Raw genomic sequence first — 18,325 nt, 5'->3', positions numbered from 1 at the left:
AGCCATGCAGATACCCCTACTCCTGCTCCTACTTCAAAACCTTCAGGAGATTCTGATGGTGTAAATTAAATCCACTCTCCTTAGCCTGTCATTTAAGGCCCATCACAGGCTGGCTGCAATCTTCCTAGCCGGACCTGTTTCTTACTATCTCCCTTCAAGTTCCCTGAAATCAAGTTAAGGCAGATGGTCCAAGATCTACCCTAAATATGCCCAGTACTCCACAAATCTAACACACACACACCACCTCTTCACCTCTTTGTTTTTGCTGCTCTCTGCCTGGATATCCTCCCCTTAAAGTGGCTTTTTAAAAATGGCATACATACTTCAAGGTTGGTACATATCTAATATCGCCTTCTATAAATGAGTACTCCTTCCTCTCAGTTTCAGTTACTAAAAAAAAATTTATTTTTGTTTTTAATCTCTTTTACATAATTTACTCAATCTTCCTGATTTTGCAGCTGTGTGCCCTCCTTTGTGCTGCCAGCACTTTGTTCATTATTCTGCTATAGAAAGCATTGTGGCTTGTTAAACTTGGTTGTTGTTGGGTTTCTCCTCTGATCTTCCCTTCTCCACCTCCCCAAACTAGATTATGAACTCCTTGTGATACCTCTATCACACCCACCCCCTTACCTTACTTATAGCTGACACTCATTAAATTTTTGTTGGCTTGCTTTAAATTGAAATAGTCTTAAACCGCAACATGAGCCACTGAAGAACTTCGTGACAAAGAGAGAAAGGTCAGGGGCTTCTTCCCAGGAAATTTCCCAGTGGAGAAAAGTTTCTACCTGGGAAGAAACACTCAGGATGCAGAGAGATGAAAAAAATGACTCCTAACAGACCTGGTCGTCTCAAGAAGCCTGTAATTCAACCCATGGTAGTCAGGATAGCAAGGAATATCCCATTTTCAAAGTTCTCTGGGGAAGCATGCCTCTAGTCCCTAGAGCTCTAGGGAAGCCTCTCTCTCACTCAGTCAAGCAGGGTAGGGAGGAATCACTTTTCATGATCTTAGGTTCTCCTGTCCTTGTATCCCTCAGAGAAGTGTGCCTGTGTCCCTTTTTCTGTCCCTTTCCCTTACCCTCACCCCCACCCCAACATTCCAGCCTAGGGCAGGGGAAGGCCAGTGGACACAAAGCCCTCTGTGTATGAAGTGGTATGTGCCCCCCCAGCACCCCTCCACCCAGAGGACACAATACCCCTTCTGCTCCCTGCAATCTGCTCCCCTCCCTGCCACCTCTCAATTGCACATGCCAGGCTGCAATTGGTTACTGGCTCTGAACAGCCCCCTCCTGCTGGGGCCCTGGGGGATTTTAAGCAGGTTCCAGGAGCCCCCGCTCAGTTCCTTGTCCCCCACTCTCCTAACCCCGCAGACGCTCCGGGCCCAAGCCCCTGCCCCAGCTATGGCTCCTGGGGCTCCCTCGTCCAGCCCCAGCCCTATCCTGGCTGTGCTGCTCTTCTCCTCTTTGGGTAAGTGGAGCTACCCTAGTCTGGGAGCCCTGGGACTCAGGTTGTCTCTTAGCAACCTTCCCACTTCAAGGTCCTATCCAATTTTGCCTTTGCTGCATGCCCTCTCCCTCCTCACTACAGTCAAAGAAAGAGCCAGCAGAGCAAGCAGGGGATGTTATATTCAGACAGAGAAGAAAGTATAGTTTGGAGGGAAGCTGTGAAGGGAGAGTTTCCCTGAGGTGGGTGTGTCTGGACCCAAGTAGAAAACCAGTAACATGTCCACAGAGCCGTGCTGAGAGCCTTGTAGTAAACAGGTTTAGAGCATGGAAGGACAGAGACCAGACACCTGGGTCCTGGTTCGCATTCATCCCCTAGCATTGAAGGAGGTTCCTAACCTTAGTTTCCCTAGAAAATAAAAGGCAGGGAATGTAATCTAAGAGAGGGAACCCAAGGCTTCTAGTTCCAGCTTTTCAGATCCTATGTCTCTCAATGCCTCGGTTTCTCTCTGTGGCTCCATTGACTATTATGTGGATGCATGGAGAAGAAGGGAGATTCTATGAGCTTCTAGGATCTTGCCTTTTAAAGCTGTCTTCTTTCATAAATTGACCAGCCTCTTCCTTGTCCCCTGGCAGATGTTGAGTGAGCAAGAAAAGGTCAAAGCAGGGTTATTTGGATGGATCCTTCCCTTCTCTGAACTGCCCTGAAGCCTAGCACACTGGGTGAGCAGTAGGCAAGCTGGGAGGACAAGGGAGGGGGCTGGTTAGACTACCCAAGGTTCTTTGCTGTCAGCTCCTTGAGTCCGAAATCTGGAACGCAGATTCTCCTAGGCTGTATTAGACTAACCTGAGGCATAGGTTAAGTATAGGAAGTTGGAGAAGAAGGAAGTTGGACAACACTCGAAAATGGTAAGGATAGAAGTGAGGGAAATAGAGGGAATCTCAGAATACAGCAGGGGGAGAGTGCTGTCCTGGCATCTGTCCCACTTGTAGAACCACTGAGCAGAACTGAGAAGGGTAGTGGTTCATATTATGATAGGAGGAATAGAAGTTAGATGTAATTAATAAGTTCCCTTTGTACACCTGGGATTCCCAGGAAGCTCTAAGTCTGAGATCCCAGGGGGTGAGTGAGTGGGAGATTCAGGACAATGAGTGGAGGTGACATGAGCCCCCAACACTAGTCAGACAATGGGGCTCTATTTGACTGGTTGCCTCTTTCACCTTCTGTAGAACAAAAGGGTCTACAGTCACCCCCACTGAGGGGCCAGCCCACAGACATAATCTCCCCGGAATGGCCTTCCTTGTGTGGGTGGGTCTCGGGAGTGGCATTAGGCCAGAATGGCCCAGAAGAGTGTGAGAAGGGTAGAACCACAGAGCACTCATAGTCAGAGTCATCTGAGCTCTGGGCCTGGGGCCTTCTCTCTACCACAACTTCCCTGAGCAGCAGGTATGGGGCTTCCCTCTCTGAGAATTCAGCAGTGAAGGAGAGTTGGATCAGGGAAGAAGACATTCTTCAGCTATTCTATTATTTTTCTGCATGAAATTTGAGTTTGCCATGTGAAATACTAGGTCATTGTCAAAAATAAGATTAATCTATATGGATCAATGTGGAAAGCTCCTCCAGATGCATAGGGAGAAAAAAAAGAGTATAATGTAACATTGTGAAGAAGAAGGAAAAAGCTCCACAGAAAAAAACTATTTCTTATACGTACTTATATATCTTGAGATGTTGAATTTAATGCAGAAGAAAAAGACACACACCAAACTGATAACAGTGGTTTTATCTGAGAGGAGACTAAAAGAAAGGTTTGGGGTGTCAAGGGAGACTTTAGTTTTATCTCTACCTAGATTGAATCAAAAGAAAAATGCAATATGTTCTACCTGAACAATTTATAATGAATTGATGTTTAAAAATTTAAAGCCTAGGGCACTGCAACAGTGGCGCAGTGGCAGAATTCTCACTTGCCTTGCCAGAAACCTGGGTTTGATTCCCAGAGCCTGCCCACGTCAAAAAAAAAAAAAACAGAATTTAAAGCCTATGTCTAAGGGAAAGTGAGACTCAGAGACAGAATCCAACCTCTGGAAGTCTACAGGAAAATTCTGTTACTGCTGATTTCATTTCCTTTACAGAACATGCTGGAGACCTTGAACTGCTATAGGATTTATGCTCTTCTATTTAGTTAGTCCAGGAATTTGGGCCTCAGAATTGGTCACGTCTGTCGCAATCTTTGCAGTTGCCTCTGTCCTGTGACTCCGCCCGTGACTCCCTGTTGAGCTGTCTTCCTCTGCACCCCGCGCTGGGTCCACCGTGTATCTGATCCCACTCTGTGCTTGCAGTGCTGTCTCCTGCCCAGGCCATTGTGGTTTACACGGACAGGGAGGTCCACGGTGCTGTGGGCTCCCAGGTGACCCTACACTGCTCCTTCTGGTCCAGCGAGTGGGTCTCAGATGATATCTCCTTCACCTGGCGCTACCAACCAGAAGGGGGCCGCGATGCCATCTCGGTGAGCACCTGGGGGAGTCCTGGACTGGGTAACTGGAAGGGAGGCAGAAAGGGGTGCTTCAAAGGACAGCTGAAAAGAGAACCTGGACTGAGAAATCCTTTGAGTCACAACCTCATAACTCTGGCGAGGTAAGTGGCCACCTCTTTCGTCCTGGCCAGGGTCTGTCTACACTATCTCCCCTCCCCCAGCACCACCCTCTCCGGCCCAGGGTCTCACTCCTTGAGGCTGGAACTAAGCTTTGACAGCCCAGTTCTCACTAGGATTCGTACTTCTCATTCTCCATAGATCTTCCACTTTGCCAAGGGGCAACCCTACATCGACGAGGTGGGGACCTTCAAAGAGCGCATCCAGTGGGTAGGGGACCCTCGCTGGAAGGATGGCTCCATTGTCATACACAACCTGGACTATAGTGACAATGGCACTTTCACCTGTGATGTCAAAAACCCACCAGACATAGTGGGCAAGACCTCTCAGGTCACGCTCTACGTCTTTGAAAAAGGTGTGAGAGGGACAGGGGATGGGGAGGCAGTACAAGGTAACCCAAGGCTTTGAAAGGTCAGAGCTAAGAGGCTGAGGGAAAAATGAAAAATTTAAAAAAAAAGCCTGGTCTAGAGACCTTCAAGCTCTGGGAGGGCAGGCCGAAGGCTCGGCTCTGAGTCCTATATCTTCAACCGCAGGGAATAGGTGTGGGGCTTGGCAAAGAGCTCATGCCCTCATTTCTTTTCTCTTCTCTTCCCAGTGCCAACTAGATACGGAGTGGTGCTGGGAGCCGTGATTGGAGGTGTCCTGGGGTTGGTACTGCTGCTGCTGCTGCTTTTCTACCTGATACGGTACTGCTGGTTGCGTAGACAGGCGGCCCTACAAAGAAGGCTCAGGTAAGGGGCGGAGCCTGGCTCCCCCCTCCCGCAACCCCACCCTCACCAATCTGGGCGGAGACTACTCGGGGGGCGGGGCCCAGGGGTCGTGGCTGGGCCAAATGCACAGCCCCCTTTTATTCCTGCAGTGCCATGGAGAAGGGGAAATTGCACAAGCCCGGAAAGGACTCAGCTAAGCGTGGCCGGCAGGTTAGCGCAACCTGGTGCCTGGATAAACTTGGGGAGGAGAAGCCAGGCAGCAGTCGGGCCTCAGCGAGGGGTGGAGTGGAGAAGGGCAAACCCACCGGACCGGTGACTGATGTGTGCACATCCTCTCCCTGCCTCCCCCTTCTCCCCCCACCCCCCAACAGACGCCAGTCCTGTATGCCATGCTGGACCACACCAGAATCACCAAAGCGGCCAGTGAGAAGAAGGCCAAAGGGCTGGGGGAGTCTCGCAAGGATAAGAAATAGCGGTTAGCGGGCCGGGCGGGGGGTCGGGGGACAGGGGCGGAGCCGTCCAAAGGCGCTCGGGTGGTGGTCATCGAGATGGAGCTACGAAAGGATGAGCAGAGCTCGGAGCTCCGGCCCGCTGTCAAGTCCCCCAGCAGAACCAGCCTCAAGAACACCCTCAAGAACATGATGGGCCTGGACTCGAACAAGTGACCATCCGCCCCCCACAGGCCCTGCCCGAGCACGGGGACCTAGGCGCTTCTTATCCCCAGTCTAGGTGCTTTCCTCCCCTGCCCCTCAGCCCTGCCCTCCCCGCACATCCCCTTGAGATGTAAGTTTCATTCCAAGTTTCATTCCCTACGCTCTCATATTCTGCCCCCCTTCACCCCCTGGCCCTTTGGGAGCCCAGGGACAGATCCTAGCCCTGACTTCAACCCCAAGGACTGTGTGTTTGGTGCCTATCTCTTGGGCACCGAGAAGAAAGGGACCTTGATCCCGCCTCCCCCCCCCAAGCCACCTGGCCTTCTCTTCCCCTGCACCACCCAACCCGTCCCTCTGGCTCTTTCCTGTCCGGCTCCTCCCTGCCCTCTATCAGGTGGCTCAGTCCCATACTCGGTCCCCAGAGCTAACACCCAGATCAGACTCCCCTTCAGGGTTTATTTAGGTTGTTGATAATTTTTATTTTTTAATCCATGCCTTTTTTTTTTTTTTTACTTATGTCCATGCTCTGCCTCCTCTCCCCCATGACTGAGGACCAATGACGTCATGTGGCTTTTGCAATTTCCCACCCCCCATTAAGTCCTTAATGGAGAGCCAGCCCTGGAAAAAGGGCCCCTGATCTTCAGTGTCAGCTACAGGATTGGTGCCCCCTGACCGCTCTGGAGCACAGTTCTGGGACTCAAGATCTTGGGGAAGAAGAGAGGGACAATAGAACTTCACAGGTCAGGGGGTAGAAGACAAATGAACTAAGCCTTAACAAATGGCTTTTAAACAACCGAACAGAAAGCAGGAAAAAAATGGGAAATTGGGAGGAAAGGGAAGAAGAGGCTGCACTCTCAGCCACAGGGGACTCTTAGGATTTTTTTCTACATTCTATATATTTCTTCTCAAACCCCAAATTTCCTTAAATGTTTAATAAACACTGACATTTCCAGAAGTTGCTGTGTCCATCTCTCATTCCCTCATCCTTCAGGGAATAATCTCTGTCCCTCATCCCATTGCCAACCTTCCACCTTCTCCCAGGTCTTTCATCCCCCACCCCTCCTCATTAGCTGGTTTCAACTTTCAAGAGTTCAGTTTTATGGTATGGGCAGATATATAGTTTATGGGCATATACAGTGGTAAGACCTCCAAAATAGGATTGTAAGATGCATTCATTCAGTCAATAAATAGCCAATGATCTTATACTAAATTTTAAGGCATGCGACAGGCTCTGTGTTTACACCAGTTAAAACACAAGAATCCCCCTTCACCAGAATCTGAATTCAGGACAAGTTCCTTGATTTTGGTAACTTTGTTCCATATTTGTAAATAATTGAGATAATGATACCTGCCCTGCTTAATTCCCAGGGTTTTTATGAGAATCAAATGAGATTCTGTATAAACTGATATGCAATTAAGAGATAGTAAAGGTCAGCACCCTTAAAGATGTTGCTAGTTCTCACTTAGAGGAGTCTACAGACTAGCACAGATCCCATTCACCTCTATTTAAAAAACCAACAACTGGGTGCACGGGTAGTTTAGTGGTTAGAATGCCTGCCTTTCATGTGGGAGACACAGGTTCGATTCCTGGACCATGCACCACCACCACCCCCCAAAAAAAACAACTTTGTTTAGTGGTATGGAATAATGAAAAACTTGGCTGGTCTTTGTCTTCAGTTCATGGGGACACAAACTCTGACTCTTTGGAATTTCATTAGTGTCTTTCGTCCTTGATGGGCCCAAGACCTGATTGCTCTTATATTAACAAGATGACGGGGAGTGGCCAGCCAGACCTGCAGAATTAGGGGAAAGGGCTGGCCCCACCAGGAAGACCAGCTATGTGATTAAGGATTTGGAGCTTCAACCCACGTCATCCCAGCCCACCTCTCAGACCTCTGAGAGAGGAAGGGTGCTACAGATTGAGTTCAGCCCTGTGGACACTGATGCTATCAATCATGCCTACATAATTAGATGACATATAAATTTATCCACAATTGATAAGACCCATCTTTGGGCCAGGAGGATGATGTGTTCTGACTCCATGTGGAGAGAAACAGAAACTTGTGCTTAAGACATTCCCAGGCCTTGCCCTATGTGTATCTTCTTTTGGTTTCCCCCTAAATGTATCCTTTTACTATAATGAAACTATAACTGTAAGTTCTGTGGATCGTTCTAGTGAACTGTCGAACCTGAGGGAGTGCTGGGAACCCCCACATTTGCAGCCAGTTGGTCAGGAGTGCAGGTGGCCTGTGCCCCTAAACTTGCACCTGGTACCTGAAGGATAGTCTTACAGAGGAGTGCCCTTATCCTGTGGAGTCTGGCCTAACTCCAGGTAGTTAGGGTCAGAATTGACTGAATTGAGTTATTGCAGTCTTTGCAGCTGGTTGATTGAACTTTGATAACCAAAATAGGTGGTATGCCATTTTAGGTATACTATCAACAGTGATGTATGTACACCATTAATATCCTGTAATTCCTAAATGATTATGGAAAAAATATGCATGTATGTATATATCATTTCCCCTGGAAGTCACTAATGACAGAAAAACAAGACTCTCACAAATAATTTTTTGTTAAGAGGCTGCAGATTTATTTTTAACACGAACTTTGCCAAAACCCAGAATGCCTCCATTTATTTCAAAGAGTGTTTTCCACTTCTTTTAAAAGAAAAAATGGACTTCCAGGGAAGGTGGTGGAATAAAAAGTTCTGATTCAGTCCTCCCACCAAAAGAGCTATTAAACAGGCAGAAACTGCCCGAAACAACTGTTCTGGGGCTCTGGAGGCCAGATAAACACTTTTCAGTATCCAGGGAAGAGAGGGAGAAAGAGGGAATAAATCATGGTAAAGAACAGTGTGTTGTTCTCTCCATGCAGGTAGCTGCCAGCGCCCAGCTCCCACTGTTGCAGCAGGCTGCCTTGGGGTCCAGACCCTGGCTAGCTCACTCATGGCAGAAAGGGACGTAAAAATCCTCTTCTCCAAGAACAGGATTGATCATGATGATCACTGATCACAGTTTTAATTAGAGAATTCATGTCTCTGGCTCTGAACTATTGTTTCAACCTGCCCTGGACAAAGGTGGCAGTAGCCATTGTTTTAACCCTATCCCAGGCAGGGCTGAGGCAGTAGAGAGTTAAAGCCGCAGTGCTTCCTCAGGGCTCTGGGGGATGACATGTAAAGGGCTGCATTTGCAGGGCAAGCCAGGAAAGCAGAGCCTTGGGAAGCCATAAAAGAGATTTTTGGTATCCTTCTTGATCTTCTCTGTGGGGCACTTTGGAGCCAACCTATGCCCCCTTCATGGGATCCTGATCCTATTTTGGCTGGGAAATACTGACTTGGGAAAGTCCTGTTTGAGTGACCCTCCTCCCAGAATCTGCCCTCCAGGCAAAAGCAGCTAGAGACAATGAAAGGACAGTTAAAAAAAAAAATTATACAGGCAAAACCAAAATAAACAGAACAAGATTCCTGGAAAAGGAACAAAGAAAAGGAAGTTTTCTCCTGGAGGTGAAACGATTGCATGGAACGTTCAATCTTAAAAATTGTACCACATAAAGACAAAAAATTAAAAGTTAAAAAAAAAATTGTACTACATAGCCAAGGCAAGCGTCAAATGAAGAGCTGAAAAAAAAGCTCAACTTCCCTGGCTATTAGGGAAATGCAAATCAAAACCACAATGAGATATCATCTCACACCCACCAGAATGGCCATTATCAATAAAACAGTAAATGACAAGTGCTGGAGAGGATATGGAGAAAAGAGGCACACTTATTCACTATTGGTGGGAATGTCAAATGGCACAACTGCTGTGGAAGGCAGTCTGGCGGTTCCTCAGGAAGCTAAGTATAGAATTGCCATGTGATCCAGCAGTACCATTGCTGGGTATCTACTCAGAGGACATAAGGGCAAAAACACAAATGGACATTTGCACACCAATGTTTATAGCAGCATTATTTACAATTGCAAAGAGATGGAAACAGCCAAAATGCCCATCAACAGATGAGTGGCTAAGCAAGCTGTGGTATATACATACGATGGAATATTATGCAACTATAAGACAGAATAAAGTTATGAAGTATGTAACAACATGTATAGACCTTGAGGACATTATGCTGAGTGAGATTAGCCAGAAACAAAAGGACAAATACTGTATGGTCTCACTGCTAGGAACTAACGTTAATGAATGAATTTGGATAATTTCAGTTAAGAACAGAGGTCATCAGGAGATAGAAATAGGGTAGATATTGGGTAATTAGAACTGAAGGAATACAGATTGTGCAATGGGACTGATTGTAAAAATTCAGAAATGGATAGCACAATACTACCTAACTGTAATACAATAATGTTAGTACAGTAAATGAAGCTGAATGTGAGAATGATAGAGGGAGGAGGGCTGGGGGCACAAATGACATCAGAAGGAAAGATAGACAATAAAGACTGAAATGATATAACCTAGGAATGCCTAGAGTATATAATGATAGTGATTAAATGTGCAAATTTAAAAATGGTTTGCATGAGAAAGAACAAAGGAGTGTCAATAATGCAGGGTGTTGAAAATAGATGATAATTGATATTTTAAAACTTTAACTTATGTGTGAGACTAAAGCAAAAAATGTTTATTTGGTACAAAATTTATATTTTTACTAGTGCATTTCCTATTATAACTTATATGGACAGCTTAATTGAACACCATAAGTACATGGAACCTTGAGTAGGGCATGAGATTTTGTAGGTTTGTCCAGAGTGATGCCTCGATAAATCCCAGAAGGATTTGAACAGTGAATTAAAAGGTATTTGCAAAGTCCCTTGGGAGAATGGTGAGGAAGGGGGAAAATTCAACTTCCCCAAGTAGAGAATCCTTGATATTCTCACGAGCAATGGGGACAACCAAAGCTATAGGCTGAGCCCCCAGTCTTGGATTTTGTTCATATGAAACTTAACCCCACAAAGGATAGGCTAAGCCTACTTAAAATTAGTCCTAAGAGTCACCTCCAAGAAAACCTCTTTTGTTGCTCAGATGTGGCCTCTCCCTCTCAGCCAACATGACAAGCAAACTCACTACCCTCCCCCTCTTTACATGGGGCATGACTCCCAGAGGTGTGGACTTTTCTGGCAATGTGGGACAGAAATCCTAGAATGAGCTGGGTCTCAGCACCAAGGGATTGAGAAAACCTTTTCGACCAAAAGGGAGAAGAGAGAAATGAGACAAAATAAAGTGTCAAAATAATTTAGGAAGACTGAATAGAAGGACTGAATGCTACTACTATCTTTTTTTTTTCTTTTTGGCCAGCTCATCCCTGCACAATTATTAGAGTAAATTAAAAAAGACTTTCTTGCTATCCATTGTTATAAATTGCAGGCTTAACATAAAAGTGGTCCTTTATATGATTGAACCAATTATAGCTTATGGACTAAAGCCAAATAAGTTGAAGACAACCTTCCAAATAGATCAATGGAATAGAATTTCATTGGAAATGTAAAACACTTTCCCAACATTGTTTATGGTTTTCTTCTATTTTTGAGAAGAGTGTCATATGCTGAGTCACTTTTGAACTTTTTAAATTATTTCCCACTGTCCAAAATAGTTAGACAGCTACTGGTCATATTGTATGTGAACACTACATGATATTTAACTTTACCTTTGATGAAAGTTCATCTCCCATTTGGTTTTGGAATATGGGAGCTGTTTTTTCTACATATTTTATGTAAAGAAGACATATAAGGAAAACTCTTGTCAAATTTCACTCAAAAGTAATTTCATGAGAAGCAGATGACTTAAAGCATTATCCCAACTCAATTCTCCTTTGCAGCAAGGTGTACAATAGCAAGGAAGGAGGTATGTGCAATGGGGACATAAGGTATATATCTTTGCCTATATACTTTTAACATTTTAAATTGAAGATTCTGGAAAGCTAGATTTATTGGAGAAAAACATCCTTAAATGTTGGCCTTTTGTCAACACAATGATAAGTGCATAGTTGTAAATCTACTTGACACTATAATAAACTGAACTGAATTTTTCAATTTAAAAAAATGTGTCAATGGCTGAGAGATTCCAAACAGAGTCGAGAGGTGTTCTAATTTGCTAGCTGCTGGAATGCAATACGCCAGAAATGGAATGGCTTTTAAAAAGGGGAATTTAATGAGTTGCTAGTTTACAGTTCTAAGGCCGAGAAAATGTCCCAATTAAAACAAGTCTATAGAAATGTCCAATCAAAGGCATCCAGGGAAAGATACCTTGGTTCAAGAAGGCCGATGAAGTTCAGGGTTCCTTTCTCAGCTGGAAGGGCACATGGTGAACACAATCAGGTCTTCTCCCTCATCTGGAAGGGCACATGGCGGACATGGCATCATCTGCTAGGTTCTTCTCCTGGCTTCCGGTTTCGTGAAGCTCCCCAGGAGGCGTTTTCCTTCTTCATCTCCAAAGGTTGCTGGCTGGTGGACTCTCTGCTTTGTAGCATTGCTCTCTCTGAATCTCTTTCTCCAAAATGTTTCCTCTTTATAGGACTTCAGAAACTAATCAAGACCCACACAAATGGGTGGAGACATGTCGTCCCTTAATCCAGTTTAACAACCATTCTTGACTAAATCACATCAACCAGGGAGATGATCCAATCACAGTTTCAAACATATAGTATTGAATAGAGATTATTCTACCTTTATGAAATGGGATTTATATTAAAACATGGCTTTTCTTAGGGGACATACTTCCTTTCAAACCAGAACAAGAGGTTATCCTGAAGGTTATTCTTATGCATTAAACATATATCACCTTTTTAGTAAAGGTGTAACAGAGAGGCTGGAGGGAACTGCCTGAAAATGCAAAGCTGTTTTCCAGTAGCCAGGTTTCTTGAAGATGATTGTATGATACAGCTTTCACAATGTGACTGCGAAAACCTTGTGTCTGTTGCTTCTTTTATCTACCTTATGGACAGATGAGTAAAACATATGGATTAAAAACAAATAAATAATAGAGGGAACAAATGTCAAAATAAATTTAGTAGATTGAAATGCTAGTGATCAATGAAAGGGAGGGGTAAGGGGTATGGCATGTATGAATTTTTTTCTGTTTTCTTTTTATTTCTTTTTCTGAACTGATGCAAATGGTCTAAGAAATGATCATGATGATTAATATACAACTATGTGACAAAAAAAGAATGTTCATATTGTATGTTGATTGGTTTTATTAATAAAAATTAGAAAAAAGAAAATAAAAAACAAAAATTAAACCCAATTTTTAAATATTCACAAAAATTCTAAATATTAGCCTTTTATTAACAGTGAGTTAATAAAATAATAAATTATGGCCATGAAAAAATGTATTGTGGGAATGCAAGAATAAGTCAGTATTAGTAAATCTACTAATAAAATTCATTATATTAACCTAGAGGAAAGAAAAACATAATTATAACAAAAGTGTCAAAAAAAAGAAAAAATCTACCTAGACTTGATGTGAGGAAGACTATTTAAAAAAAATTAAAGAACAGATACGATATCAAATATAAAATACTACAGCCATTGTCATTAAAATAGAAAACAAGCCAGTACTTCCATTACCACTAAAAATATTTGCTATTGTTTTGATGAATTTAGCTTGTGTAATAAGAATAAAAAACAAGCTGTATATTAGAATAGAAGAGAAAATTTCCTTTATTTGCTGATGGTATAACTGTATCTTTATCAAATTCATACAATTCAACTAGAAAACTATTGAACTCATAAGTCAAATTGGTAATGTGATTATAAGATAAATGTTTTGAAATGTATGACTAGAAATCTAGCTAGAAATGGAAAGGGGGATGGTGCACAGAAGTCATTCACCACAGTAAAAAGAACAAAACCAAAAATTATCAAGAAAGGTACAGAATTTGTATGAAGAAAACTAACTCTATTAAAAGACTTCAAATTTGAAAAAATACAAAGACGTATGTACTATTCTATTAAGGAAGACAATAATATAAAAACGTCTGCCTTCAACCACATGAGTAGCATATTTAAAACATCCCACTGGAATCTGAATGGACTCTTTTTAGAACTGGACCTAACTACTTTAAAGTACATAGGCTGAATAAATATGCAAGAAATAACCAGGAACAATCTGAATAAGAAAAATAATAAGAAGAAGCTCACTCTACTACATATTAAAACTTAATATAGGGGCTGAAAGTGTAGTTCAGTAGTAGAATTCTCGCCTGTCATGTGGGAGACCAGGGTTTGATTCCTGGACCGTGTACTTCCCAAAAAACAAGGAAACAACCAAAAACTAGCAAACAAACAAAAATATTCAATAAACGATGCTGCAATATAACAGGATACTCACATGGAAAAATAATAAAATGTGACCCCATCATACAGCATACAAAGAAAAAAACTTAAACTAGTGTAATCAAGTAGGTCAGGTCTAACCAAATAGATTAGTAGAATAAAATACAGAGCACAGAAACGTAGTGATGGATGTGGGAACATATTACATTATAAAAATAGAATTCCAGTGCAATAGTAAGAAAACGAATGTATTATTTAATAAAATGTATTGGCACAATTGGCTTATGCATCTAGAAAAAAACAGAGTAAGATCTTTATCTCACACTATATACAAAACTAAAGTCTAAATGTAAAAAATAAAAGATTACAAATAGAAGGAAATAAGAATTTGTAATCCTCAAATGGGGAAGGGCTTAATTTAAGCAAAACAGGAAATTCAGAAATTATAAAGGACTTACATAAAACCTTTGACCTCTAATAGCAATATCCACTATAAACAAAATCAGAAAAACAGTTGGTAATCATGGTGAAAAATACAACACGTAGGAAATATCTTCCTAAATTTAAGATATTCTAATATTGCTTTATTCCTCCTTCCACCTACTGCCCTATTTCTTTTTCTCTATACAAAACTTGAACAAATCTAGGGTATTATCTCCAGTAACTCTCATTCTCTCTTCAGTCCACTCCAATCATGCTCCTTCCCCCTTAACTACCCAGAAACTGTTTTTGTCAAAGAGCATTAAGGTCAACCTCTTCGCCAAACCCAGTGACCACTTTGAATCTTTCTCATCCTCTCAACTACCTCCAACATCATTGGCGGTCTCCTACTTTTGGCAACACTTTATCTACTGACTTCCTTGAAACACATTCTTCTGTTTCCCTCCCCACACTATTTGAGAAACACAGGAATTAGCTTTAAAGCAGAAACAGCAACAACTTGGAAGACATCTTTTGCTTATCCCCGACAGTGTATGTTTATTTATTCAAATTAATGCTGCATTTGATTGACACAGGCTAACAATCAACGCTGAGCTGAAAATTGATTAGATGGGCCTGCATTCTCACTTTTCTAATTTCCTTATCTACCTGAGCACTCTTGACATGTGAATTTGCAACTCTGACTCTAGGAAATTATACAAATATTCACGTGTGGGACTGGCTTAGGGAGACACGAAGTTAAGGTCAAAAAGAGCAGGCGGCAAGCGCAGAACTTTTCACAGTACTTCAACTAGGTCAACAGTCATTGTATCCATCTTTGGATAAATTAATTACTCCTCAAACTCAATCACAGTCTCACTGAGCATTTTGTTATCTAAAGGCTAAATTCTAAAACTAACTTCCAGCAACTTGCATAATAAAAATGGGAGGAGGAGAGATGAATGAATGGTTAGCATTGGCAAATAAATGCTTATCTGTAACAAGCAAATAGAATACTCAAAATTACTGCAACCCTGCCTTCTATAATTGATCAAGAAGCTATCATTGATATCTATGGTCTTTTCCCACTATCCACTCCGAATTTCCCCAGCTGTCAGTCAGACTCTCAGATAGCCAGTGTTCTTTACTGGTAAATTGACCTAAAGTCTTCATTCTTGAAGTGCCTGAGTCTTCAATTATACTGCTTATTTGGGGTTGTTAAAACTTTCCAGTAACTTTTACTTTAGGATTACTAAGTGGTATCCCCAGAGAATCCCCTGAGTCCCAGAAATAATTCTCATTGTGTACAGCACCAATTTTCCTTTAGTAATCAGAATCAATTACTCCAGCTAGTAAAGTCATCCTTTTTTTTTTTTAACTTCTTGCTTCAGAGGCATATGGACTCCAAAATGGCCAGATAGGAGTCTTGTCTTCCAATTTAATGCAAGCATTGTTGTTGTGTTCCCTTTGTGAAATAAGCCTCCCAGACCGTCAGGATGCAAAATTGTGGGATGATAAACAAAAATTCTTTGAGTGCATTATTAGATGTAGTAGTGAAAGGAACACTCCCACTTCTACCCTCTCACTCCCAGACCCATGTATTCTGGCCACAAAGGAGACAGCACTGTACAATGGTCTCTGATTCAAAGCATATGTACTGCATCCTGTCAAACAGAATGCCATTCTTTCATGATATTGTCTCCCAACTGGTGTTGTGAGTCATCAGTAAGCTATCCCATCTTTCAGTTAGGCATCTGCTTCCAGATGATGTAATATGTGGTGTGACCACTTAATTCCATTGCTGCACTTCCTTTGCTGTGATCAGAATGCGGTTATGGGGAATTTTGTGACTATGAATAAGGCATTCTATAAGTCCAGAAATTGTGGCACTGGCAGAAGCCTAATGGGCAGAAGTCCCACTGGAATAGACACATTATATAGAATGTGTCTATTCCAGTGAGGATCAATCTCTGTCCTCTCTATATGGAAGGGGTCTAATATAATCAACCTGCCATCAAGTGACTGGCTGTTCCCCTGGGAATGGTGCATATCAGGGACTCAGCCTCTGCTGTTGACAGCCGTGGCACTCAGCAGTAGCATTAACCAGACTAGCCCTGATAAGGGGAAGTCTACATCTGTGTTGTTGACCTCAGGCATAGCTTCCAAACCTTGCCAAAATAGCCACTTTATTCAAGGGCGTAATAAGCAGCCATTGGGGTGGGCAGAGGAAGAGGCCTTTTGTTTGTGTGTCCTCCAAAAGATATGTTCAAGTCCTAACTCCTAGTCCTGTGAACGTGATTCTATGTGGAAATAGGATCTGTGGAGATATTATTAGTTAAAATGAGAGCAATGGTCAACCTTGTAAGTGAAATTATTGCCCTCCCCCTTATGAGGGACATGACATCCAGGGGTTAAAGTCTCCCTGGTGGCATGAGAGATACCTCCCAGGGATAAATCCAGCCCTGGCACCGAGGATTCAGCAATTCCATTCTGACCAAAGCGGGGGAAAGAAGTGTAACTAATAAAGTGTCAGTGGCTGAGAGAGTTCAAATAGAGTCGAGAGGCTACTCTGGGGGTTGCTCTTATACAAGCTTCAGTTAGAACTTGCTACCTATCATAACCTGCCAACCCCCAACCAGGACCATTCCAGCCAATCCAAAAGATACCTAGGGCAATATATAAGAATTCTACAAAGGTCCCATGCACTAGGGTAACTTTCCAGAAACCTACAACTTCCAGATGGGTTTCTGGACCAAATAAGTCCTGAAATGCAGAGGGGCCAGCCTCTCCAGAACATCAACTAGTTCCATCCCCCTAGCCCATATTATCAGCAGCCACTTCCAACATGAAAAAGTTAGAATGGCCATAGCCCAAATACCCCTAAAGAGTGGGACAGAAAGATCAAAGGTGATGATGGTGTTATAAGAGAAGGTAGGGTTTAACAAACGAATGTGATTGCTGAATCATTAAATTGATTTTCTTTTAGTCCCCAGTATTTTAGAGCAGCTAGAAGTAAAAGCCTAAAATTGTGGGATTGTAACCCATACCAAACTCTGAAATCTGTTTTGCAACTACTTGTACTGTGCTTTGAAATTTATTTCTTTTTTGTGTGTTATTTTTCACAAAAAAGAAAAAAAGTCTGTGATGATAAAATATTTATTCCTTCTAGCCACCTACATTCTGGAGCAGTTAGAAGGAAAAATCTGAGAGAATAGTATGGTAGCCCATGACAAACTCTAGGATCTGTCCTGTAACTACTTGTTGATGAGTTCTTTGAAAACTATTGCTTTTCTCTTTCTTTGCCTTGTATGTTATATTATACAATAAAAAAGTTTTAAAAAAATGATACCAGTGGTGCATCTTAATGCAATATGACTGATATCCTTAGAAGGAGTAGAAATTTGGACACAATTAGTAAGAGATAAAGAGAAAGGTGGCCATGTGATGGAGGGAGAGATTGAGTTAGGCCACAAATCAAGAATATCATGGATTACTGGTCACCACCAGAAGTCTAGAGACTTCAAATGAAGCATAACCCTGCCATACCTCGATTCAGACTTCTAGCCTCCAGAACTGTGAGACAATACATTTCTGATGGTTTAAGTCACATAGTTTGAACTACTTTGTTACAGCAGCCCTAGGAATCTAAGACAATGGGCATTCACCCAGAACACAAATATTTTCACAATCTATGTCCATTCTGAGTTCTATCCACATATCTCTTCCCAGACTTCCTCATGAACAATCTTTCAATGCTGTTCTATCCAAGTCCCTCACCATACAACTGCCCATGACCATTAGCAACAGTCCTTCAATCAAGGTAGACCTGTAGGTCTGGCCATCTCTCGCTCTAGACATAGTGGACAACTAAGTGTACTGTAAGGTTCTGCCTACCGTGAGAGTTTTCCTTCAGGGTCACCCCTGAGTGGGGCTATAGCATTGTAGCTATTCATTTTATGGTGGTACCAGCACATATACAGTGAAGACCCATCTGCAAACCAAACATGAATTTTTTTCTTCCCCAGCCTGGTGATGGTTAGGTTCAGGTGTCAACTTGGCCAGGTGATGGTGTCCTGTTGTTCTGTTGCTGTGGATTTAAATCATCAGCCTGTGAAATTCATCAATGGCTGATTATATCTGCAGTAGGCTATGGGGAGTGCCTTCCACAATGAGTGAGGCTTAAAAGGAGAGGTCA

General features: G+C 42.6%; 1 protein-coding gene across 1 annotated transcript; it reads left to right on the top strand.

Annotated features, from left to right (window-relative positions):
* Positions 1-1,242: 1,242 nt before the first annotated feature.
* MPZ (myelin protein zero) lies at positions 1,243-6,405 on the top strand. Its single transcript, XM_077156687.1, is given in 6 exon segments — positions 1,243-1,464; positions 3,777-3,943; positions 4,229-4,442; positions 4,683-4,818; positions 4,947-5,007; positions 5,169-6,405. Coding segments are annotated over 6 exon segments (1,092 nt in total). The 5' UTR covers positions 1,243-1,244; the 3' UTR covers positions 5,463-6,405.
* Positions 6,406-18,325: the final 11,920 nt, after the last annotated feature.

Source organism: Tamandua tetradactyla, chromosome 4 (assembly GCF_023851605.1).
Source record: "Tamandua tetradactyla isolate mTamTet1 chromosome 4, mTamTet1.pri, whole genome shotgun sequence".
NCBI lineage: Eukaryota > Metazoa > Chordata > Mammalia > Pilosa > Myrmecophagidae > Tamandua > Tamandua tetradactyla.
The sequence above is the reverse complement of the archived record's forward strand: the minus strand, read 5'-3'. Positions and strand labels throughout refer to the sequence as shown.